This window comes from Dama dama, chromosome 8, assembly GCF_033118175.1.
Source record: "Dama dama isolate Ldn47 chromosome 8, ASM3311817v1, whole genome shotgun sequence".
Lineage (NCBI taxonomy): Eukaryota > Metazoa > Chordata > Mammalia > Artiodactyla > Cervidae > Dama > Dama dama.
In genome coordinates, this window is record NC_083688.1 from 53873929 (window position 1) to 53901314 (window position 27386).

Below are 27386 nucleotides of genomic sequence, written 5' to 3' on the forward strand. Positions count from 1 at the left end.
CCTCTGTCCCTTTTTCATGTGTCTTTTTTGCCATTGAGACCTATGGTCCCTAAACTGACTGTTTAAGGTTAAACACACACACACACACACACACAAGATTGCTCTCTCCACATACGTGTACTTCAAACACCTACTAACTGAGGAAATATCAATCTCTGCAGTGATGCCCCAGACCCAAAGACCAGGACCATCCCTATATCCTTCATGGTTTTCTAAGCATAACTGTAAACTAGTTCCAGTCTAGAGAACCTTCTATTTGTCATGTCTGTAGCCCACAACTCTCCAGAGAGGAAGCAGCCACCTATTTAAATGAGTCTTGGTTTGCTTCCTCGATTTTCATAAAATAATGACAAGCTTATTTCCAAATTAAGGAGCTATGTTTTCCTGACAATAGAGTATGTGTATTCTGGGCTCCTTCCAAAGAATATCATCTCTGTCAGCAGACCACCATTAATTCAAAGCCCAGTTATGAAAAAACTGAAAACAAATAAAGGAACCCATAAAACTGTCACAGATAATCACCTGAGGGAGAAACTGCCATCCATCTGTTCCTTGTATTTCTGAATCAAGCCAAACCATCAATAACCTAGGTACTTGTATTGGTGGTTCTCAGCCTTGGACACACGTTAGAATCACCTGGGGAGCTGATGCCTCGCTACCCTTTCCCACCCTCCACAGATGTGATGGAATTCTCTGGGGGCCCTGTGGAGCAGCCAAGGTCAAGTAATCGCTGACTTCAGTGTCTCACAGACTTGCTTTTGCAAAACTGTGCTCTGGTGTTATGTCCTCTGCTTCTACTTACTGAAGTGGCATAAAAAGGAGCCATATAAAATTCACTACTTTATTTTCTGCAGAGAAATTTTGGGAGGTGTTGCTCAAGATGCTATCCTTCACTTCCTAAGTCCCGTAAGACTTCAAAATCTCTTTTAAAACTAACTGGCAAGGAAAACTTTTCTCTTGAGCAACTCAAGTACTTTGATCTTGTGTGCAAAAAGGATTTTGTAACTGATCATATTCCCCTTTTTGTTTTGACCACCAGGAAATGAAAAATCCAAGTTCAATAACCATAGAGCACAGCATGGTATTAACTTTTGCTTTGGTCTCATTATTTCTGTTTCCTTTGCTTTTTTTCTATTTTTTTTTAAAGCAAAGGAAAGGTTTATTACAAGGCCAAGCAAGGAGAACAGGTGGCTCATGCGAAAAAAAAAAAAAAAACAGCCCCAACCTGCTCTGGCTTTTTGAAAGCTATCATTTTAAAATATTGACTGTAAAAAAAAAATAATAAAATAAAATATTGACTGTAAAACAGTAAGCTGCTTTCAATCAATTTTCAACGTGAGGAGATAAAACAATTAGTTCCCATTCATACTCTTCACATATCTTTAAATGTATATATAAAGCTGATTCACTTCATTGTACAGCAGAAACTAAAAGCAATCATATTCCAATAGAAAAAGTAGATAAAAGACCAAACACTGACATTGCTGTGACTAAAATCCATGTATACATGTAAAGTTCTTTGGGTTTTTTTTTTTTTGGAGGGGGGGAGGATAGACAAGTAGGTAGATAGACAGACATTCCTCAAAATATATGAGCTCACTTAAAATATAGCTAAGAATGGCAATTTCCCAGAAAATTTTCATTTATTCATTTAAAACTGTAACATTCTAAATTCACAAATCTAGAAAAACCTTCAGCGTGCAAGCAGATAAACATAAGTTTATCGGAAGAAAAAGACTACAGTTGAAAAATCATAGCAACACTGACTCAAGAGAACCTCAAGACTATTGCCCCACCTCATGTTATGTAAAGAGAAACTCTGAATGGGTGACTGTTGGCATGGATTCTGTATCTGTTCATTCCTAATTCTATGTTTTCCCCTAACCCATCACCCAAACACCTCAAAACTGCCCATCTCTTCTGAAAAACTTCAATATTCTCCTTTCTTGCCAATTCCAAGAGGACTCTTTCCTTACACGCTTTTATGGAGATGCTGAGAAATGAAGTGTGTGCTTGTGAAAATGTACTATCCCATTCACTAAGATTTCCAGAGTATAACAAACAAATTCTGGTCACCAGTAACTCAAAGAGAGTTAATAGGACTGACTTCTTGAAAGTTATCTCTATAAAGAGAATTGGAGAAGATCTGCCTTGTTTTCCATGGAAATAAGACCTTTCAGGTACATCTTTACACTGACACAGAAAAGTTTGTCACAAGTGCCCAAATGACAATGAAGTTGGAAAAGGGCAAAACCAGACTTTAAATCTAGATATGTTAACTAATCTTCAACTTTCCTAATTTAGACTGTGACCTCAGAAACTGAAGAATCAAATCGTCCCATATACACCTTGTTCTGTGCTTAATCGCTCAGTTGTGTCAGACTCTTTGCGACCCCATGGACTATAGCCCACTAGGCTTCTCTGTCCATGGGGGTTCTCCAAGCAAGAATACTGGAGTGGGTTGCCATGCCCTCCTCCAGGGGATTTTTCCCAGTCCAGGGATTGAACCCAGGTCTCCCGCATTGTGGGTGGCTTCTTTACCATCTGAGCTACCAGAGAAGCCCAAGAATACTGCAGTGGTTAGCCTATGCCTTCTCAAGAGGATCTTCCCAACCCAGGAATTGAACCAGGGTCTCCTGCATTGCAGGCAGATTCTTTACCAGCTGAGCTACCAGGGATGCACATATAAAACCTACTACCTAGTTATTCTAAACAACTGAACCAACTAACATTTTTAAAAATGAGTAACATTAAAAAAATTTTTTCTAATGAAAGTTTTCCTAAAATACACTCCACATTTCTTAAATAGGAAGATCATACACTCATAGGATTTCAGAGTTGAAAGCAACCTTAGAATTAAATTATTTCCCATTCACAAATTCTTTGTTAGCATTCACAACTCAAAACCACCAACAATAAGTCTACTGACAGCACAAGTTCATCTGTGAACATTTAAATATAATATCATTATTACATTCATATCTCGTACTTGAATAATTTTACTGTTTTCTCATTTCTGTTGTGAATCCTTAAAGAAGGCGGCTCCTAAATTTTCAAACTATACCATTTGAAAATTTTCCCTCTTTTTTCAGAAGTTACTAAATAGCAAGCTGAGATATCCAAGCAGAGTCCTTATAGTCTAGCTTCATCTTTTGATATGAATTCCTAGAACATCAGAAATTTCTGAACATGTGATTAAAGGTTTATTTAACCTAATTAACTGATATTACAGACTGTTTAATATGTGCCAGCCACTAAGAATGTAGCAATGAACATGGACCCAAGCTTCTGTGAGTGATGTGGAGGGGAAGGCAGGCAATAATGAAACTAAGTAAAGTATAATGTACCAGAAGATGGTAAAAGAGAGAAACAAAGCAAGCAAGAAGGATGGCGAATGCTGGGGCAGAACAGAAAAGGAGACCAGGATGAAACTGTTAGAAAGGATAACAATGGAAGGACCCATTGAGAAGATAGCATGTGAGCAAAGACTCAAGGAAGGTGAGGGAGGAGAACATGTGGAGAGAGAGACAGGGCTGCATGCACTGCAGGGGCTGGGGCATTCCAAGCAGAGAGAGAGAGAGTACAAAACCCTCAGTATGCAAGTGTGCATCTAGGTTAACAGTTAAACAGAATCCTATTTTAATTTAACTAAATGATATTTTAATGTTCTATTTGATGTCTGCAAAGAATTGATTGACAATGATTTTTAATCATACCTATGGGTACAGTAGACACTGAAGAGATCAAGAAGAGATTGAAAGAATACACAGAAAAACTGTACAAAAACGATCCAAATGAACCGGATTACTTCGACGGTATGGTCAGCCACCCAGAGCCAGATATTCTGCACAGTGAAGTCAAGTGGGACTTAGGAAGCACCGCTGTTAGTAAAGCCAGTGGATGAGATGGAATTCCAGTAGAGCTACTCAAAACCTTAAAGGATGATGCCATCAAGGAGTAGCATTCAATATGTCAGCAAATCTGCAGACTCAGCAGTGGCCACAGGACTGGAAAAGGTCAATCTTCATCCCAATTCCCAGGAAAGGTAGTACTAAAGTGTGTGCTAACCATCGAACAATTGCACTCATCTCCCATGCTAGTAAGGCCATGCTTAAGATCTTTATATCCAATAAAACTGTTTACCAAAAACAAGTGTATTTTTCCAGATCAAGAAGACCCAAGAAAAGTATGTAAAGGATATACCATAAGCATTTTTGCAAAGTACTTAATCATGACCAAAGTTAACAAGAGAATGACTGTTATAAACTAGAAGTAAAATTTTAAAAGTAATATATCATCTACATTCTACAAGATGAAACTATAGAGTGACATTACTTATTGGGAGTGACATTATTTATTTACTTATGGTTTTTGGTTTTCCCACCATGAAAATTAATATGATTGCTGTAAAATTAAAATTTATTGATCAGAAGTAATATTAAAATTCTTCTGCATCCATGTTTAAAATTTTAATATTTTTTCACCTTTCACCTTTGACTACACTCATATTTGGAAAAAGAATTTCACTAATAAAGCTGTCCTTAAACACAACTTAAATTCCACAATGTAAGGGAAACTGATTTTTATTCTTTCATTCTCAGAAGAGTGGAATCCAAAAAAATTAAAACTACACTAGCTTAAGTTTCAAAGTTGGTCAGAACCATTTTGCTACAATTCTCAATAGGTGAATATGTGAACTAACATAGATGAGATCAGCATTTAATTTTCTAAAATTCTCAATAAACATATTTGTTCCAAGAATATCAATAATATGGCAATTGGACCAAAGACAGATCTACTGGCATAAGCCATCAAAGCATTTACACACATCTTCAAATATTCATATATTAACTACTTCTGTAAACAACAGCAATCAAACTGGACACTACTATTAACTTTGCTCATAGTAAACAAATAAACCATTAGTCTCCACTGAGTGGAAAAAAAGGAAAGCAATAACCACAGACACATGAAAAATCAGTGAACAGTTTTACTTTTGTAGTTTAAAATGTGTTCAAATAAGATTCAAATGGAAATGTGAACAGTGATTATAATCATTACAAGGGAAACATTTGACAGTACTTTAAAAGGACTTATTTTCTTTCTAAATTATACTACTGAATTCATGTTTAAATTCATGCAGAAGCTTGCTTTACTTGATAAACCATGAGTTGAGTTATTAAACAGCAACAACTCTAGTGAAATGAACAGATCATCCTCGCAAATAGGAGGCCATGACACATTTTGACTAAATCCCATTCCATCTTCTACTTCCTGGGTGCATTTCCCAGATTCCTTTGCAGGAGGCTGGGCCCATGTGACCACAAACCAGCCAATGAGGAAAGGGTTGACCATGCTCTCTCTCCACCTCCCACAGCAAACTTAAAAGCCACGTGTTCCAGTTGCTACGACTACAGCCTGAATATGAGTCACCACTCAGAGGACAGCCTCTGACCCCCATCAGACTGTGCTATCAGTGACAAGCAAACTTTCACTCTGTTATGTCTTAAGGTATGAAGGCTTGTTGTCCAAGAATAACCTATCTTATTCCAGTACATCCCTGATATTCCCTAACTAGATATAAAACACACACTATTGCCTTGAGTTTTATTGTGGACAGGTAGAAAGCTTGTTAACAACCAGCAGAAAAGAGCTGAAGGCTAAAAATAAATACTTCCTGCGTCCCTAATGTGTCCCTAACCCTCGGTCTCCAAAGTGAGATGTGGGCATCCCAGGGTATGCCTAAGATAAGCCACTGGAATATGGATATAAAATATTAGAATTTCTGTTTATAGGTCTTTATCATATTTTTAAAGTTCTTGTTCTTGTGCATGTTTCATAATGTACACCATACAATACATAAACACACATATTGGATGGATTTTAAGACCCATGATCTTGAGACAAGAAAATAATTATAACTGTTTAGTCCCTGCTCAAAAGATGCTCCCTCTTGTCCAATACTTAAATCGGAAACAATTAATGAAATATATAAGACAGTATACAATAAAGTCCATACAACTCTGACATAATGCATGCTATGGAAAATACATGTTAGAACCACCAAGTGGCCTTTTGGGAAATGGCTTCAAAGTGCAGGTGTATCCTGGATGCGTCCTGAAAGATGAACACATGATAAAGAATGAAGTGAGTGAATACATGACCAGGGTGCCTAAAAAGAAGGAAAAATGAAAGCAACAGCAAGACAGGTGAGGAGAGGTCAAGAGAAGGAAAGCTTACAACTAACAGATCCCCAGCCAAATTTATTCAAACTCAACCTATTTTCAGCCAAAATTTTCACTTAGGACTGACTTTAATTTTGGAAGTTCTGTTCAAGATCAATGCCAGATATATGCAAACAGCAAGGAAAAATCTGTAAAATGACAAATTTTCAAATCTGAAGATTCATTTATGCTACCTGATCTATGCCTGTGAGATACAATCACAGACAGGATACTATTATAATGACAATCATATTATACTCTGAAAAAGAAGAAAATGTTCAAAGCATTATACACTATTTTCTATTTGTTTTAGGAGAGTTGCCCAAGAAACACCCAGAGACATTTCCACACTTCCTCCTTCCTTATATCCATGTTTCAGGTAATGAGTAACCAGACAGCAATGACTCACCCATATAGCAATCTTAAATAGCTAAGTAGGTTCATTTTATGATTTATGTCCTAACAACTTCATACTTCGGTAACGTTTTCTTTAATACATTTCTCTGACCATGGGTGGGATTCTGCCATTTTTAATATCCTTGTTTTTATTCATAATGCTATTCACACATATAAATTATGTTTAAGCCTCTGCTATTAACAATGGCCAAGGCAATTCTAAACATAGAGAGAAGCAGCAGCAACTCTGAAGGACAGAACGTGAGGTAGCGTGAATGAGACAAGAATCTGTCCTCTGAAAGCAATCAAAGCAACAGCTTAAAAAATTAGCAAGTCCTAAGGAAACATTCAAAAGCCCGTAGTAACCCATGCTTCATGAAAATATGGATGACAGAAGTGGAAATGGACACATCCAGTGGACTCATCCCATCTAGGTCTTAAGTAGACAACCTAGGAGGATGCCTATCTGTGTTCCCCAAAAATAAAAGTCCATGGCACAAACTGTGACTTCTCTGGTGGCTCAGACAGTAAAGAATTTGCCTACAACTCAGGAGATCGGGGTTCGATATCTGGGTCAAGAAGATCCCATGGAGAAGGGAATGGCAACCCACTCCAGTATTCTTGCCTGGAGAATCCCATGGACAGAGGAGCCTGGTGGGCTACCGTCCACATGGCCGCAAAGAGTCGGACACGACCGAGCAACTAACTCGCACACCTGGCACAAACCAGCCAAACCTTCCCTCCCTCCAGGTACTTTCTAATGTTTTGCTGTTGAGGTGGACTGAAAGGAAAAGATTAGTAGAAAATGTATACATTCTAACTTATGCCTCTACTGCTTTTTGTGAAATTAAGTCAAACCATCAATAGGGCTTACAGTGTTCTCAATGTAATTGAGTATATTCTTTTCAGATCTCCAGCTGACCACCCAGGCATTTGGACACTGAACACGAATCTCACAAGGGAAGGATTCCATATTCAAAGAAGAGCACATCCTTTGCAGAAGTCAATAATGACTGAAAATCAGGATTCCTGTACATCAAATGCTCTTCCTCCTGAATAGCATTATGATTCATCACCCATAGCAACTAGAGGTTTTGTCATAAAACATAATGAATTAACATCTGCTTACACTTATAAAGTTCATTTCAACATTCAGTCATTTACCACTCATTCATTAAAACACTTCATTTACACACATACATATTTAGGCATATTTGACAAGCCCGACATTTTTTTCCAGTTGGTGACTGAAAATGCAAGATGACAATTTTTTCAGACACATAAGCTTATAATTTTAAGTAATGCCCTCATCCCAAACCCTCCTCCTGTTACTTTAGAATAAACATAATCCTTCAATCCTCCCAATGATTCAAGTAGACTGGTATTTGAATGTTTTATTTTCATAAAAAAAAAAGTTCTACATATGGCTATCATCTCGACTCAAACACCTTTTCCCTTCCTCACATACCTTCCTATCATCCTGGTGTGCTGTGCCTTAACCAAAACTAGACCTTTGCTTTTTCTTCTATACAGACCATTATTATACTTTACAGTGCCCATCGATTTCTAGAATTCCGTCTTGAAGACGCAACACAGGTGGCACCTTCAGAATCCTTTAAGTGCTTTTCTGCTTCACCACCCATCTTCTGTGCTTCCACCTTATTCCCTCTCATTCCAAGTACACTATTATATTAAAATGACCTGCTTATGGAACCATTCCTTTCTCCTCCCAACTAGCCTGAGAGTCTTGGGAACAAAGACCATCCATATCTTCAATACACAGTTTCTAACTAAAGAGTAGGCTCCCCATAGTCATTAAATCAGTCACTCACTCAAGAAACACTTCATGCAACGGCTGCTATGAGACAGGCATTATTATAATTGCTATGGATACATGGATATGTAGAATAAACCCAGCCCCTGCTCTCCTAGAACTGACATTCAAATACAGGAGACAAAAAATAGAGACACAACAGACACCTATGAAATGTCAGGTGATAAATGAAGAAAATAAAAGTCTCAGGGACAGTGACAGTGAGTGGCTGGCCACGGACTGCTATTTTAAGTATCTGAGGTAATGGCGGATGGTTAAGGAGCTTCCCAACTGAAGTAAGAGGGCTCCTCTGCTGGCTCAGATGGTAAAGAATTCACCTGCAATTCAAGAGACCCGGGTTCGATCCCTGGGTCAGGAAGATCTCCTGGAAAAGGAAATGGCAACCCACTCCAGTATCGTTGCCTGAAAAATCCCATGAACAAAGGAGTCTGGAGGGCTACAGTCCATGAGGCGGCAAAGAGTCAGACACGACTGAGCGGCTAAGCACACAGAGGCCTGCAGTGAGGTGACAAGCGCGCTGGTCCCTCCCGGGGGAGAGGGCGGCGGGGCGCGCGGGCCGGGAGGAGGCCGGTGTGGCCGAGCACGGGGCTGAGAAGCAGCACTGTGAGTCAGGAGACCGGCGCCCACATCCAGGGGCGCCCCGCAGGTTTCTGAGCAGCAGGGAAAAGCAAGCTAATGGGCATCTTTAAGAAAGATCACTTCAGCCAGCAGCCATGACATTTTTGGGCAAAAGATGGCTGAGGTAGGAGGTGTGGGTAGGGATACTGGGAGAGCTGAAACAGGAAGGCCCACGAGGAGGCTCCCACAGCAATCTAAGTGGGACAGGCTGGCGGCCCGGACAAGCACGGTGGCAGGGCTGGTGAGACGCGGGTCTATAAAGGCAGTGCCAACAAGTGAACTGAACGTGGGGTGGGAGAGAAAAGGAAGAAAAGGCTTGCGGCACAAGCAGCCAAAGGATGGCGCTGCCACTGGCAGAGATGAGAAAGAGGAGGCAGAGGGGGCAACCCGCCCTCCAGTTTGAAGCGGCTGAAGTTCATTTATACTGAAGGGTTGAATGTGGCTGAGTTACCAGGAGCTAGGGGCTCAAGTCCAGCTGGAGACCTAAACCTGGGAATATCAGCGCATCTTTGAAGCCTATGTGGGTCCCTCTAAGTGTCTACAGAGGAGAAGGAAAAGGCCCGCAGCCAAGCCCTCGGAGGTGCCAACCTTCTGAGGTCCAGGCACATCCAGCCTTCCACCCAGCAAGTGGGGAAAACAGAAAGTGTGGAGGCCAGAAAGCCAAATTAAAGCAGGGTTTCAAAAGGAACTGGGCACACTGTCCCATATGATTGACAATTAAAGGAAGGAGAGAATTCAAAATTGACTACTGGAGTTGATGACATGGAGGTCACAGATGACCTTGATGAAGAATAGTTTTCATGGAGAAGAGAAATAAATGCCTAAGAGAACAAAGAAAAGGAGATAAACTAGAGACAACACACATGTGCAACTTCTTCAGAAAGTTTTGTAATAAAGGGAAACAAACAGCGTGATAGCTCGGAGACATGGAATCAAGAGAAACATTACAGCATGGATGCTGGTGGGAATGGAAGGAGAAGAAAAGGTTGATAACAGAGTGCAGTGGGGAGATAATCACAGAGCGAAGTCCTGAGGGCATGAGAGGGGCTGGATGCCCATCTCCTCCAGGGCCAGCATGGAGGAGAGAGCTGAGAGTGGACTGGACAGCACAGTCTTTATAATTCTCAGTGTTTACGGAAATGAACTCCCCTTAAGCTGAACTACTACTTAAGATATTTCTTATAAAAAGGAGTCCCCAGTAATTCAGCTTTCTAGAACACTTTACAGAAACTGTGACATTAACCTGGCTTCAGGACGCTAACATTCGAGTATTTCAGGGCAAGCTTCCTATGCTTCTCAAGAAGGGCGTATCCACATGTACCAATCTGTGGCATGTGCGTGCTAAGTTGCTTCAAGTCATGTCCGACTCTGTGCAACCCTATGGACTGTAGCCCACCAGGCTCCTCTGTCCATGGGATTCTGCAGGCAAGAATACTGGGGTGCATTGCTGTGCCCTCCTCCCAGGGAACTTCCCAACCCAGGGATCGAATCTGCATCTCTTACATCTCCTGCATTGACAGGCACGTTCTTTACCACTAGTGCCACCTGGGAAGCCCATCTCTAGTATAATAAGAAATATATTTGGGTCTTTGACTCTGGTTCCTGGCACAGAGCTCCTAAAACCCTTGGAATTTCCTGAGTAACAGGAAGTCTTCTGTTATTCATAACAAGTCCCTTTTGCCCACACCTGGGATTATACTAATGAGGTGACTCATGGCAGGATCCCCAAATAGCTTCAGCTTGGGGACTAGTCACCAGAAAGACCAAATGTATGATTAGAGGAGTGGGGGTCTTTCAGCCCCCACTCCCCACTTCCAGGAAGGAGGTGGGGGTGGCTGCAGATTAGGTTATAAAACTCTTCAACAAGGAGATTCAGAAGCTTCTGGGCTGAAGGCACTAATGTGCTGGGGAGCTGATCCACCCAGAAAGGGCATGGAAACTCTACACTTCTTTTCCCCTATACTTTGTGCTATGCATTTCTTCCATTTGGTTGTTTCTGAGTTGTATCCTTTATAATGCTGAGTCACTTCAGTGATGTCCAACTCTTAGAAACCCAATAGACCCTATGGTGGGCTACAGTCCATGGGGTCACAAAGAGTCGGATACGACTAAACAACTAACACTATGAGACCCCATGAACTGTCGGGTCCTCTGTCCATAGGATTCTCCAGGCAAGAATACTGGAGTGGGTTGTCATGTCCTTCTCCAGGAGATCTTCCCAACCCAGGAATTGAACCTATGTCTCTTAGGTCTCCTGCATTGGCAGGTGGGTTCTTTATCACTAGCACTGCCTAGGAAGCCCATCCTTTAAAATAAATCAATAAATCTAAGTGTTTTCCTGAGTTCTATGAGTCATTCTAGCAAAGTATTGAACTTAAAGGGGGATGCAGAAGCCTCCAAATTTGCAGTCAGCTCTTGAAGTGTTGGGGGGGCCTGCACACTTCATTTTCTGCTGGCATCAGAAGCTGGGGCCAACTTGGGAGCAGAGCCTCTGACCTGTGGGATCTGCAATAACTCTGGTAGTTAGTGCCAGAATTGAATTGCCAGCTGGTGTCAGAGAACTGGCTGGTGCTGGAAATAACCATACCTCTGGTATCACAAAACACATAACATCTGCTGTTAGGCCATGAGGGAATAAACCAAACAAGTGATGAGGGACCATGGGAGTTGACGACAGCAGTGAATGTCTCCATGCTGAAATTTCAAAGCAATCAGGTTTAAGGAATAAGAAAACAAGACTACAGAACTGCACTCTCTTAAAAATATATACAGGTAACTCTGGATCTTAAATGTAGAAAACATGAGGGTGGGGAAATCACACACAGCAAAGGCTGGTCTATTTGCTTTCCAAACCTTGATCACCCAAGGAGAAAGATCAGACCAAAGCACCACAGAGCCAAGGAGTTAAGAAACATAAACAACTGGACTCGGAACAAATAATTACCTTATAAATAAAACAGCCACGTGTAATTTCATACACTAATGAGGGTTTCAAATTTTACATAATACCTTTCAGAAGCACATTTATAAACAAGTAAGGCTGAGTGATTGAGCGTGAGTGGCAAGGATTCAATATTGGAAATGCAGGTCTACACACACATTCTCTTCCAGAAGTTCAGACAAGCTGCTCTGTCCACATGCTTGGATCAGGGAATATGAAGATTCCAGGGAAGAAGTGCCCCATTTCATGTCCATGCCAACTCCCAGGACCCACAGCTGCTTTACAAGGCTGTCTCCAGACTAGCTTAGCTTTGGGGGAAGTGCTTGGCATTCACACCCCCAGCTCAGCTAGTAGTCAAGACTGGCCTCTGAGTTTCCTCCCACCCCTCTGAGTCACTCCCACTGAATTCTATGGGTTTGCCTCTGAAATGTTCCATTTCTAGATGAGACTCTGCCCTCATCCCTTGCAGCCTGGATTATTGCCAAAGCCGACCAGAACCCTAAACTTCACTATCCTTGAGTTCCCTTCCCTTGGGGCACCAGGACAGTTCAAATCTCAAGGCTGACCTTATCTCTCCTGCCTGCTTAAAATTGCAAATCCTTAGCACACAAACCCTTTGTGACCCAGATCAGCTCTTCCTCTTCCACATATATCCCCCTTCCCAGCATGCATCCTACATTCTAGCCTCTGCAGACCACAGGAATTGAGATCAAGGATGTGCCATGTCTTTGTACCTCTGTCTCTCTCCTTCAGTCCTTGGCACCTGCTGTTCCCTCTGCCAGAACACTCTTCCCTCCAAATGGCTCATCCCCTTATCTCCAGGACCCATTGGAGTATCACAATCTCAGAAAGTAAGGCATCCCTGGCTGCCCTACTTAAAATGATACACCATGGTACTTCCACCCCCACACAGGCCTCCTATGTTCTTGTCACCATCTCCAACACCATTTATATCATTTATATCTCCTTCTCTGGTTTATGGTCTCTCCCCTTGCTAGATGTAAGCTCAAAAAGGCTGAGATTTTTGCCTGGTACCTGCCCTCATGCAGTGCCTGGTACATGACAGGCACTCAGATAACATCTGCTGAATCACTGGATCAACACTGTTCCCTCTGCTGGGAAAATTATATCCTGGCCCTAAATCCTATTCCTTATCTATGCGGCTAACTCGTTCTTCAAAAATCCTACTGTCCATCCGCCACCACCACACCCCTCCCCTGCCCCGGGCAGGGCCTAATACCTTCTCCCTGGCATGCCCATAGCACTTTATCCATGGGGGGCCACACTTAAGACACCTGCAGACAGGGGGCACTATTGATAATTATGCTGGAATGACAGGCTGTCGAGGGCAGGCCAGAACACATGGTCACTCTGATCTCCCACCTTTTTCATGGTGGTTCTCTCTCTCTTGCGTATTCATTTACTTCCTGGTCTGTCTCCCCCACTAGGCTATAAATCAGTCCTTCAGGGACAAATCATCTTTGTATCCCCAACACCTCACACGTACTGTGGATGCTTAGTAATGCTGAGTGAATGAATGAGCCATAGCTTCTGCTTGGGGATTTGGAACCCTGAGACAGGCTGGAGCAGGGAGGACAGCACACCTAGACAGTGGGCACAGCAGCAAGCCCCCCACCTCGCTGGGGTGGGGTGGGGGGATGGTCCTCCAGGGCCCACTCCCCTTGCAAGTATTTCTGTCCCATGACAGCACTGGGACCCTGCCTCCTAAGAGTGGTTCTCCTAAGTGCCTTACTGAACTCTGTTTCTATCACCCTTGATTTTGTTGACCTCCCCCAGAACGGACCAGTCTTTGCTGACCCCTGTTTAGACAAACTCCCACACAGTTCCCTTTGCCACACCCACCTGGTCCAACGGTCACACAGGTCCCAACAACAGACCACAGCAGTGAGTATTATTTCAACAACAAAGGGGACACCCCTCCCCACCCTCTGAACACAACCTCTCTAGACAGCACTCCTCACGTGGGTTCTAGCAGTAGATGAAGTGTTACATTAACTCCTTTCAGGGCTGAGGCCTAAGGTGAAACAGATCTCTTCCAGAATGTTGTAGGATTTCTCAGGGCCTGTCAAAGTCCTGTAACATTCTGGCGGGAAGCAGCCTATTTTGCTAAGAATCAAATTTTTCCCTTTAATATTATATACCATTAAAATAATCGTGTTTGCTGGTGTGAATATGTGCTTAGCTGGCTCAATATATCACCTTTTCAAAATAAACTTTCTTTCAGGTCTGAGATATGCATTTAATAAGGAGTGATAAAAATTTTAATTAGGGATCTAGAAATTAGAATCCAGAGACTTTGCAGACATACAAAAACATTTTTCATTAATAAATATATCCTTCTATCATAATTCTCAAGGTAAAAACATCACAGTTGTACAGAACCTAAGCTTCCGACTTTAATTTTAAAATTTTCATAAATTATAAGAGAAATTAGCTGAGGTCAATTTCTGCCAAGAATATATGTTCTGAAAGACACTGTTTTGAAAATAACTCCCATAAAGCGATAGACAGAGAATAAAAGTTTGAGTTAAAGGCAGGAAGTTCAGATCACAGAGCTTCGTAAAAGCTGATTCAGTGAGAGGCCCAGGAAGCTTCCATTTAACATCTGTCCTTCACCACCACAGGGCATCACACTGCTTATATAAACCAGTCTTTCTACATCAAGAAATTTTTTCATCCACTGTTGTCCAGAATCCAACAAGTATATGCCAAGACAAAGCAAATATGGTGACTGCCTTCTGCTTATTTTGACCCAAGACAGTCATACAGCAAGGGAAAAGGGCAATTTGAATGATTTTTAAGATGTGGCATTCCATGTGAGTTGTTAACTTAAGGTATTCAAACTAAAGAGTAAGACGGAGCTCAGGGGCTCCTGAGCACAAGTTACTCATGTGGTGGGTTAGAGACCCAAGCAGATACAAACCCGACCAGATCACAACTAATGGCCCACTGACTCAAACTACCTGAGAGAACATGGCTTAGAGGTGCTTTACAAGAGTACTATTTAAAGTCATTTTGCTTTTTATAAGAGTTTCCCTTCCCCGCCTCTTCCCTTTTCCCCTTGAACTAATAGTTTGACCACGTTGGTTTCTGCACACTTAAGTTTGAGGACTGTCTCCTTCATGATGACAGAAATTTTATCGGCTTTGTTCACAGCTATATCCCAGTGCCTACAAGAGAGCCTGGTATATGGTAAGCTCTTGATAAACATCTGCTCAGTAAACAAGTAACTTTCCTAAAGCAATAACTAGAAAGAGTGCTAGATGGGAAAGCACAAAACCCTTTTCTGAAAGTGGTTTTCCGGGAGGGACTGAATCAATGAGAGGCTCACCTATTTCAAAAGGAAAATTAGGGAACTAATACAAAAGCCTCAGTGACAGGACATCACACCAACGTTTTCTCTTGTTCTCTTTCTCCCTCTTCCTCTCCTTCGCTTCTCCTTCTCTCCCTCTCTCTCCTTGAGAAAGTACTTTAAACCCAGTTGTACAAGCAACCTCTTTGAGAATTCAGGCTCTAGTTACCGTAAGACTTCTCAAAACAAATAAAATTTTACTCACAGTATTTTAACTCTGCTAAGGAAAACACTGGTAACAGAGCAGGGACAATGCCTGGGGCTTCTGCCCTGAACCCTATCCTAAGCCCTGGACATGCAACCTCAGCACCAGCAAATGGTGAGATACAGAGATGTTCTTTCTGGTTCACCCTGAATCTGGTTCACCCTGAAAGGAGTACAACGACAGGACTAACAAGGACTCAAAATCCACAACAACTTCTTTCTAGCAACACGATTCTCTAGGCACTAATATCTGGCCCTACAAATTCAATCATCAAAAAATTAGGGATCAGAGGTTCCCTAGAGATGTCTGGAAAACTGACAGGAACATGGTCTACATCCTCCCATTAATCACTTGTCCCTTTTTAGGTGAGAGTAGCCAGAAATTTTTCAAGGTCTTAAGATATTTTTCTCAGATTTTAAAATGTGTTGCAAGCTTTTCCATTTACCAGAATGTAAAGACTGCTTCCTTCAAATAGTGCTTGTAATGCCTATATAATACGGCCACCATACTATACCTCAGTCTGAGAAGGACACATTTCAGCTTGCTCCTGGATTGCAACCACCGAGAGGGGTAGGTGGTGGGGTACTTTTCCTTCTAGAGGCATGTTCCTTTCCCTAGACACTGCATATAATTAGATGGTAAGTGCTCTACATCAGGAATAAATTGAATCTGAACACTCAGTGTTGAAGAGCACTGTAAAAATACTTTAGTCTACTTTTTTATAAAAATGAAAAAAAATTCTCATTATACCACATGAAGTTTTGAATAAACTCTGCAAATAGCCTGCCAAGAATAGTCTGATTTCCTTGAATTGTCAGAGATAACACAAGCAAAATGTAATGAAACATTATTTAAAACCTCTTTTGTACTCAAGTTATGGAGCTCTTAAGAGAAAGCCACAGAGATGTACAGAATAAAGTTCCTGATCTATAGACGCTTCTGTCTCATTAAGGAGGATGATGCTGAAACACAATTAGCCACAGTAAGAAAGGTGGTGTGTAATATCACATGAGTGGTTCCAAGAATTCAGAGGCAGGAAAAGTCACCAGTGGATCAGTCTAGGGCTGATCAAGCCTTTAAGACAGAACCTAAGAGACAGGCAGGATGTTAACAATAGAGTTGGGGTATGAGGTGGGAGAGGTAGAAAGAAGACATGGAAACCTGTGTCTCCAGAAGGCATGTAGTGGTGTTTATGTTGGAGAGGAGGACTGAGGCTGGACTGGCAGGAGCCTGAACAGTAAGCCAAGGAACTTGGAGTTCATGCAGATAGTAATGGGGAGCCCAGGAAGTTTTCTGATTTTATGAAGATCCATCTGAGGGTGATAAACTCTATCTAGTGCTGCAAGGTTAAAAAAAAGAAAAAAGCAATAACCCAAGAACAGGCCAGTTGATTTGGTAACTAGCGTATCAGAAAGTGTATGTCACCACAGTAGTCTGAGTGGAGGGAGAGTAACCAGTTCAGTCATCTCCCTAATCTCTCCCCTATCATTCTTCCCCATCTCTGAGGTTTGGCCTTTGAGGCAGTTCTCCATGAACAGAGTTACTAAGTGGTCTGAAATGTAGTAAGTCCTCCCTGGGATATTTAAGAAAAATTCCTTATATGCAAAAAATGTAAAAACCACACTGGAAAGACATGGCTTACACAATTAGAAAGGTAAATAGTATCATGTATGGCAGAGGCAGCCACCCAACGTTATCACGCTTGAGGTGTAGCTCCAAACATACAGGGTACAGAATTCAAAGAAGGAGGGGAAGAAGAGATTATGACACCAGAAAACCATTTTTGGTTTTTTTTTTTTCCTTTTTCTTTTTTCCCTGGTTACTTGTATTATTTTTCTTATTAGAAAAGCAATTTATGGCTCTTACATAAAAGAACACCAAACAAGCAGAACAATATAAAAAAATGTCCATAATACCACTCAATAGAGACAACAACAATTAGCCTCTTTATACAAATTCTTCAAAGTCCTGTCTGATGTATATTTATTGTATATATGTACATGTGGTGTGTTAGTCTTGTCATTCAGTTGTGTTCGACTCTGCAATCCCACGGACTACAGACCTCCAGGTTCCTCTGCCCATGGGATTTTCCAGGGAAGAATAATGGAATGGGTTGCCATTTCCTTCTTCAGGAGATTTTCCGATCCAGGGATTGAATCCAGGTCACCCATATTTCAGGCAGATTCTTCACTATGTGAATCACCAGGAAAGTGCTATATATGTACACATGATTCCATAAATTAGGTAATACTAATTGTAATTTGTCTGTGGTGTTGTTCAGTTGCTAAGTCGTGTCTGACTCTTCACGACTCCATGGACTACAGCATACCAGGCTTCCCTGTCTACTATGTCCATTGAGTCAGTGATGTCATCCAACCATCTCATCCTCTGTCACCCCCTTCTCCTCCTGCCCTCAATCTTTCCCAGCATCAAGGTCTTTTCCAATGATTTGTCTGTAGCCAACTATAATTTATAAAAGTAATTGATGGTCATTTATAACTAACAATTTATTTATTCCATTTAACCCCTTATTCATGAGTTAAGAAAACATTTTTGAAAAGGAATATAGATAAGAAGCCACTGTTTATCTTCATTTTATTCATTTATACATTTCCGCTCTCTGAAAGTCACATACTTATGTAGAATGTAAATATTTTTCAATTGTCTGACACTTAAGAAAGACCATTTCTGGACACCTTCAAAAACACACAAGTTATAAAGGAAACATCTGGACAGATTTGCAGACTAACAGTGAACAGATCAAGAGAAACTCCAAATAAAATATGAGGCAAATTAATCAGCAATTTTCAAGGGGCGTGGTTTGAGCAGCTGCTTAAGTTATTTTTTATTCAAACTGGAACCAAATTCCTAAAGTAGCTATGATTAGAATGCATCAAAAGCTTAAAGTCATCTTATCTTCTTATACCACAAAGATCTTCTGTTTGTGGACACTATCTCTGAGAAGATCAGGTTGGGTTTTAGTAGGGAAACTAGCAAGCACTAACTCTGTTTCAAGTACTGTCAAAGATGGACATTCACAAAGAATAATGAAGGAAAATGCATTAAAGGAAGTGGAAATGTCCCACCATGGAGGAGAAAATGGTAAGAAAGAGCTTGTCAAAATGTTAGAAATGTGTCCAACTTATCTTATTACAATAATTATTATACTTATCACTGTTAATAGCAGCAGCTGTCCATAACAACAGATTCCCTGCTAAGCACTGTATTTCTATCAGAGAACTGTACTTTCTAAATATCTTCTAGATAGTTATCCCTCACAAAAATCCTATGAGTTAATTATTTTCCCACTGTATGCAGCAAATTACTTAATTTCTGAGTTGAAGTTTTTTTGCAAGTAATTCGTTCAAGGTTACAGAGTTTATAATGGGAAAACTGGGACTCAAACCAAGTCTTGATCAATATATTTTGAACACTTACTTTCAGGTGCTAAGAAAATTATGGTGAGCAAAAGCTGGCAAGGCAGGTAAAGCTGACATGAATCAAATAACGCCCGAAAAAAATGTTTAACTGTAACTGTGACAAAAGCAATAGATCTGACTTTGGCAAGGAAAGGGTCTAACGCAATCTAAGATCTAAAGAACAGGAGTTGCCTTGGGGGAAAGGGAGGGGAAAAGCATTCCAGGGGAAAAGCATTCCAGGCAGAAGGCTCAGAAGGTACAAAGATGACCTGATGGTGGGAAGGAATGTGCTGAGGACTGAAGAGTGAGGCGGGGAGAGCTGTGATATGAATCTAGCCATTTCAGATTTGATAGGTGAGGTTGTACCTTTCACCCCATGTACAATGTTTTATGTTCCTGTTTGTTTAGTTGTTAAGCTGCGTCCAGCTCTTTTGTGACACCAGGTACTATAGCCTGCCAGGCTCCTCGGTCCATGGAATTTCCCAGGCAAGGATACTACAGTGGATTGCCATCTCTTTCCCCAAAGGATTTTCTCCACCCAGGGATCAAACCTGCATCTCTCGCACTGCAGGCAGATTCTTTACCACTGAGCCACCATTTTACAGAACATGGCAAAAATATCTTCTTTATCCTAGGCACTCTGGGAATTTATTGCCGGTGTGGTATTTTCCCCTTGGGGATAAAAGGTGAATTCAGGTAAGCATTGTTATGCAGCCTCTTACAAGAATCTTTAGGAGCGGGAATAAAAATGGATATTCCAGAGCATGAATTTCTGTGTTCTAGAATACACATCTAGCACATAACTAAACAACCCCAAAGTGGAGATTTCAGCTGCAAATGGAAGAATGGCATGCAGTCTCTGGAGGCAAACTGAGGCACAGCAAAGTTATTCTGGAGAGCCCAGAATGCAGGAACACAGGCAACCCAAGGATAGCAGAATAAAACTGCACAGTAACAGGCCTAACGTGAAAATGACAGAATGTATTTCCAGCTGACAGGCACGGCAGGTGACTATTCTCACATCCCTGCTCCCCAACCCAGAGCTGGGTGGCTTTGATAAATGGCTGATTATTCTGAGACAATTTCCCCTCTCAGATGGTGCCAGAGGTAAAGAACCCATCTGCCAATGCGGGAGATGTAAGAGACACAGGTTCAATCCCTGAGTTAGGAAGATCCCCTGGAGAAGGAAATGGAAACCCACTCCAGTATTCTTGCCTGGAAAACCCCATGAAGAGAGAAGCCCGGTGAGCTACGGCCCATAGGGTCACAAAGAGTTGGACACGACTGAGCAACTCAGCATGTACACACGCACGCACAATAGTACCTACCTCACAGAATGATTTTGAGAATGGCATGAGTTACAATACACGTCAAGTGTTTAGAGAAGTCCTTGCACACAGTAAGTATTCAATCAATACAAGCTATTACTGCTACTATTATTATTAATGCTATTGCCATAAAAGGCAGTAAGCAGTTAAGAAAAGGAAAACATCTGCAAATATACAAGACAATGGCTTCCCAGGCGGCTCAATGGTAAAAGACTGCACCTGCCAATGAAGGAGATGTTGGGAACATCCCCTGGAGGAGGAAACAGCAACCCACTCCAGTACTCTTGCCTGGAGAATCCCATGGACAGAGGAGCCTGGCGGGCTACAGTCCACGGGGTCGCCAAGAGTCAGAAACAGCTGAGTGACTGAGCACGCCCGCACACACACACGACAACAGGTTCTCAAACCTGCAAATACCTGTGAATCACCTGGAAAGCTTGCGCAAAATGTAGCTTCCTGGCCTACTAGAGGTAAGGCTTAGGAAACTAAACTTCTCCTAAGCTCCTGGCACAATACTGATATAGCTGATCTAAGCACTTAGAAGGCATGACTTGAAGGCTGAGAACGTAAAACAAATCTTAAGGCATCAAATAAGGTATTTCATTGTAGGGACTTATAAGGAGAACTTTATCAAACAAATTTCAGATTTTATTTTTGCTAAGGCAAAATGAAACAAATTCACTTGCAAAATCTACTCCGAGGAGAAAACTGAATAATCAGAATCTACTTGATTGGTAAAATACAGTGTTTAGTTTTAATAACCACTCCCACAAATTATTTAAATCTTTAGTTTCAAACAGTTCAAAAACGTTACTGTATGCTCCACTATCCAAAAAAAAAAAAAAACCTAAAATAAATATCTGGACAGTGGTGTGTATGTTCTTTAATTATCAGATTTATTTTCTAGTAAAAATAATAGAGCCCATCTTCAATCATACACAGAAAATCCTTTTCTGCTAGGACACAACTAAAATTCTGCAGATTCTCTGACTTTAGCTCAGGGTTTCTCACTAGGTAACTAGTATACATTATTGGTTGGTTGGTTTTAGTTATTAAGTCACGTCCAACTCTTGTGGTTGGCTTCAGTCGCTAGGTCATGTCCAACTCTTGCGACCCCATGGGCTGCAAGCCTACCAGGTTCCCATGTCTGTGGGATTTCCCAGGCAAGAATACTGGAGTAGGTTGCCATTTCCTTCTCCAATTATAGATTATTACTTACAGGAATTATTTACAATAACAAGCGACCTTCTCAGAAAAATCAAACAAGTAACTAACTTCAAGGAAGGTGAAATCATTGGCCTAATGCACACATCTGGTGAACAATGTCCATGAAGATTATAAACTGAAGGTATTATTTCTTTCTTTTTCTCAAAACCCATTACACAATCCGACACTTAGAATCTTTCCTGAACCAACAAAGGCATGGAAACACTGCTTGGGCTCTTTATAATAACAAACAATGCACATTCCTGTTTTATTTGCAAACATAATTAGCAGCAGCTGCTACTTACGCAGAATTTTTAACAGAAAATACTTTACATACTGAAACCAAATATTTCAGGACTTAAAGAGCCTGAGGACAAATGAAGTCGTCTTCTTTTCTTTTTTTAAATTTAAAATAAGCTGTAACAATTAGCTTCTACGTTCCTCCATCTGATTTTTTAAAATGACTAATAACATTTTCCAGATACTCAGAGGAAACAGCTGGACACATCTGTCAACTCAACATCTCTGGAGTGAAAGAGAAACTTGATACTTTAATACCATACTTACATATGAGGGCTCAGTTCATAGAAGTTTCTGTTCCTGTAATCTTCCACTTTCTCTGGTGAATAAATGGGCAATGACCGGTATGGGTTGACGGATATAACCACACTTCCAATGTATGTCTGCAAAAGAAAGAATAAAATACAACCATTTTAACATCTTACGTCTTAGTGTTGCATGGCTTTATCCTTTTAAAAACACTAGTTCTACTATACTCCAGTATAAAATAAAAAGTTTTAACAGTGGTACATCATAAAAATAATTTCAAAATTTTAAAAATAAAAACACTAGTTCTACTGCCTGATCATTTTGTACTTTTCTCTGAAGATAGATAGCCGATAATGTTTATTTTGCTGATACATGGAAAGCACAGATTTATACATTGAAAAAAACTTTCAAAATAAATCTCTAGATTAACTCATGATCCTGGATAAGAGTCCTACACAACCCTCTCATACTTGCCAAAAATTTTGTCACCGACCACAGCTAATTGTCAGCGAGACTATGCTTTCCTGGATTCCAGCTACAGCTGGTGCTTCCCTCTCTCATCTTTATCCTCCAATTTCAGTCTATAGTGACCCAGGCTTCCCCTCCTCCCTGCCCACACCCATACCTATCCAATGGGACCTTGACTTTGGCACTGCCCTTACATAGTCTGTCCATCTCTACAATGGGTTCAGACCACATATAACTCAACATCAGAGTTACAGCTTTCCCTTGGGCATCTTGCTTGGAGAATCCCATTGACAGAGGAGCCTGGCGGGCTACAATCCATGGGGTCACAAGAGTCAGACACAACTTAGTGACTACACCATCACCACCACTCAAACAAAATAATTTCATATTACATCTAACGGACTTCAACATCAGAATTGAAAAGTACTTCCTGAAAGAGTACATTTCATGTTGAATTTAAATTTAATGTAAATTTAAATATACTTTCAGAAAGATCAATGCTGTTATCTTAGCAAACAGTAATCCTCTCACACTGCAAACCAGAACATTATTTATGTTTCTTTCCATTTCTATCTTAAATTCTCAGCAGCAAGAACAGTGTTGGGTTAGGTCACTTTGTACAAAGACTAGCACAATGCTGCAAGCAAAAGTTACTTAACTGTAACTCATCTTAGCAGTTTCATTTTTCCTTTCAGTTTCAACATTATAAAGATGGCAGGAAGGGGGATGCTAACAAAAATATGTCAGTTACGAAAAGCCTTTTTAAGAAAAAGGTAAAAAAAAAGAAAGGAAAGAAGAAAAAGCTCACTTCCAACTTCCCCACCTTTCTAGGGTCATGCAGCAAAAGGTGACATTTTTAGGCAACAAGTTTTTCCAGTACTGTCACCACTGGATTCAAGGAGACAGAGCTTTCTAGAAAATTAAACAGAATATGAAAACAGAACAGTAAAAATGTTCTGATCTTTTTTTCAAAATGTGGGTCACAATTATTTTAATTATAAAAGGCTTTTTCCCCCAACCTAGAAAATGGAACAGGTCACTTTTATACCTCTTTTCATCCGATAAGAATACAGTCTTAGCAAGAGCAGACAGGCCTGCTGCCGTAAAGAAAGACTCTCAGCTCCCATGCAATTAGGATGTCTATTTCTGACACCCTAGCACTAAGGACCCATTTATCTGGGCTGGCAAGCAAGGACTCTGTTTCCTAACTTATCCCACTTGGGCAAGAGTTTTCCAAAAAGGTTTCTTCACACTCCATCCCACCTGACAAGTAGATGAGAGATGCTGGACACTGAATGATTATCTGAATAGCCTGTAGCTATTATGCTAGAATTAGTTAGATTAGTAGATATATAATACAATAATTGATATATTCCTTTAATATCTGCTGATTGAAAGATGAGCCTTCTTTAGAGCAAAAGTACATGAATCTCCCTTTTTAAGGTAGTTTCTTGAATACAATGATTAAAATATATATTTGCTGTTAGAAGAGAAGCCAGTTAGTTACCAAGTTGCTCTTTAAAAACAAATTTCAAAGTGGCTAAATTCTTGAGAAAAATCTGCCTGTGGGGCATTCTTGCATGAAGAAGAAACTCAGCGGCCTCAAACCCAAAATCAAAAGCCACACTACTAAGTTTCTCTGTTACTTGTGATTTTTATACATACTGCATTATATGTGCTTCCCTGCCCCCTTCCAGCTATTTTCCTCACCTAGAACAGGGCTGGCCCATGAATGTCATCTCATAAATATTTAACCGAATGACTGATATGCACAAGATCCAGTCAACATTAAGAATGTGGATGGTACAAACCACTTTCATGTAACTATTCTTCAGCTGAAACACATCAATAATATCAAGTATATCAGCATACAGAGCTTAATATTTTATTAACCTGTATGCCACCTGTTGCCACCAAACAAACTCAAAGTATATCCTTCCCCCAAGACAGGGTTCCTTGTCCTGCTGTGGCAGACTGTTTGCAAAGACGGCTGGAACAATTCCTACCATCCCTATATGCAAACCTTTTGGAATGTGACTTTGCCACTCTATCAAGAGATAAGAGTTTATCCTCCAACCCTTCAATCTGGACTTGTCTGTGTGACGATTTGACCAGAAGGACATTATAAGGTCAAATACAAGCAGAGGTTTGAGCATTTGTGTTTTAGGATGTGCCTTCCCCCATCCTTTTAGAACTGTGGCTGGAAACTAATGAGAGTGAGCCTGGACTAGCGTGTTGGAAAGGCCACACAGAAAGCCAAGGTGCCTAAACTACACAGCCTGACAACCACCAGAAACGTGTGTGTGTATGTGTGTGTGTAAGTCACTCAGTCGTGTCCGACTCTTTGCAATCCTATGGACTATAGCCTGCCAGGCTCCTCTGTTCATGGCACTCTCCAGGCAAGAATACTGAAGTAGGAACAATTTTTGTACAGAAACTGCCCAGTAGTTAGGCCTATTTCTTTCCTAAATCCAAGATGCTAACAAAAACCATCCTACTAACAGTCTATTAAATATCCTTAACAAAACGCTTTAGAGAAAGATGGATAAAACCTCAGTATATAGTGGCTTTAACAGTAGAAAACAGAACTGGAAAATCAGATAACTATGTGAAGTAAATGCCATGAACTGTACCGTACACTATAAGCTTCTCTAAGGAAGTGTGTTGATAGGAATGAAAATCTGAAGTGAAGTGTTAGTAGCTCAGTTGTGTATGACTCTTTGTGACCCCATGGACTGTAGCCCACCAGGCTCCTCTGTCCATGAAATTCTTCAGGCAACAATACTGGACTGGGTTGCCACTCCCTTATCCAGGGGATCTTCCCGACCCAGAGATCAAACCTGGGTCTCCTGCATTGCAGGCAGATTCTTAACCATCTGGGCAACCTTCAGAAACATGAGTGAGGCCACTCTAAATCTGCGGGGGTATCACAGCAACGATTACCAATATACCAATGTGGCTCAACAATTTTTTTAAAAAAAGGGCCAAGCAGAACAAGCTTTATCAATCTAAATAAGCAAAACAGTAAAAGACACCATGGTCTCTCTCTACACTCCACTTTATATGTCTCAGATATGTATCCTGTAATCTTTAACTCCTAGGAGGTTTGTCCTCTACCATGATACCTGCCTGCCCTTGCTGTTTACAGATTTTTTTTCCTTGGGTCTATGTGTATTAGTCAAAGATTTAAACATTCCCACATCTGCCAAGAGAAAAACTCTAACGTTCATAGTCACAACCCTTCTTTCTCAGAGACACCAAAGACACTCTTGGTAGCTGTTGACAGGCTGGGTGGAACTTACAATCCTATTTCAGTTTTAGGCAGCTACCTACTCTACATTTAAGTAACTGCAATAATAGATTAAATCTCCTTTCTAGGGAGCAGACCAGTACTGACCAGACAGTTCATTTTTACATCAACTAATATTTGGACCTACAAATGACATGCATGTATCCCTCGGTGTCCCTGGGGGATTGGTTCCAGGACAGATGCGCAGAGACTGACTCAAATCCAAGGATACTCAAGCCCCTTTTAGAACAGGGAGTTTTGTATGTATTTGCATATAACCTACACACATTCTCCCTCCCCCGTGAACTTCAAGTCATCTCTAGACTACTTATAATACCTTACACAATGTAAATGCTGTGTAAATAATTGTTGATTCATGGCAAATTCAAGTTTTGCCTTTTGGAACTCTCTGGAATAATTTCCATGAATATTTTCAATTTGCGGTTGGTTGCATCTGTGGATGAGGAACCCACAGATACCAAAGGCTGACTGTACTTCATTATTTTAACAAGGAACTGTATACAATTTAAAGTTGGTATTTTCTTATTGCAGCATGCTCTAAAAAGGATCATTAAGTAACCACTGGAATAAAGAAGCTGGAGGTAAGATACAGTTTCTTAAACTTAAGTATGCGCACTAAAGATCTGGGCATTATGTGTCCTTTTTATTCTGAATATGCCAAGGAGAAAAAAAGAAAAGAAAGAAAAGTATTGTAAGCCTTTTTATAAGAAGGAGCAGTAAAAAGGATCCACCTCTTGCCCCTAGAGTTCCACTCACTCGACTGGACTAAGTAGGTACATACTGGCTCCGATATACTGAGTCCAACACCAATGAGCTAATCCTGACTCGAATGGTGCCCATGAGAGAGCCCACAAAAGGTCCCCAGCAGCTTAGCTCATTCCTACCAGACCTCTTCTGTGCTACACTCACATTCCACCTGGTCCCTCTGTTCCAAAGGGCTCACAGAGCAACACCTACTGGAATCCAGAGCCTGTTCTTCTATTCAGCTAATCACACCGAAAAGGACTCCTTCACATAATGGCAGAGACAACTTCCCAATTAGGTTCTATCTACCTTCTCCACCAGGGGCAAGTCTGGCTCTCATTTCCCTCGGTGGATGGATGGATGGATGGATGTGATCAATCCATGTCCTTTTTAACTCCATGTAACCAACCTCCTAGCAATCCGAGCTTACCACTTCCATACTCCCAGCCTTCAACAGCCCGAGTCCTGAAGCGTGCAATCACCTGACAACGGAAGGCCCCCTCAACCTCTCACCACCCTGTAGACCCAACCTCTGACATCTAGGAGGGAAGAGAGAAGGGAAGGGAAAGGAGTGGGGAGAAAAGGCAAAGGGAAGAGGGAGAGGAAAGGCGCTACCTTTCCACAAATGGCACATTCAATTAGCAAGTTTATCTCTCACTTCTCAAGGGCAGACATTAAACCAAGAATGTACAAACATTCCTAAGTCAAAACAATCTAAAACTCCAGATATCTCTAGAATTCAAGAACAGGAGCCTTGTAAATATCCAAACA

At 40.9% G+C, this 27386-nt stretch overlaps 1 protein-coding gene across 3 annotated transcripts in view; it reads right to left on the reverse strand.

The window, feature by feature from the left end:
- MYO1B (myosin IB) overlaps window positions 1–27386 on the reverse strand; it is a 190419-nt gene that overhangs the window by 112178 nt on the left and 50855 nt on the right. For all 3 annotated transcript variants that reach the window (XM_061149115.1, XM_061149117.1, XM_061149116.1), the window contains one exon: window positions 22112–22227. In XM_061149115.1, the coding sequence (XP_061005098.1) occupies window positions 22112–22227 (116 nt within the window). The remainder of the gene's footprint in view (window positions 1–22111; window positions 22228–27386) is intronic.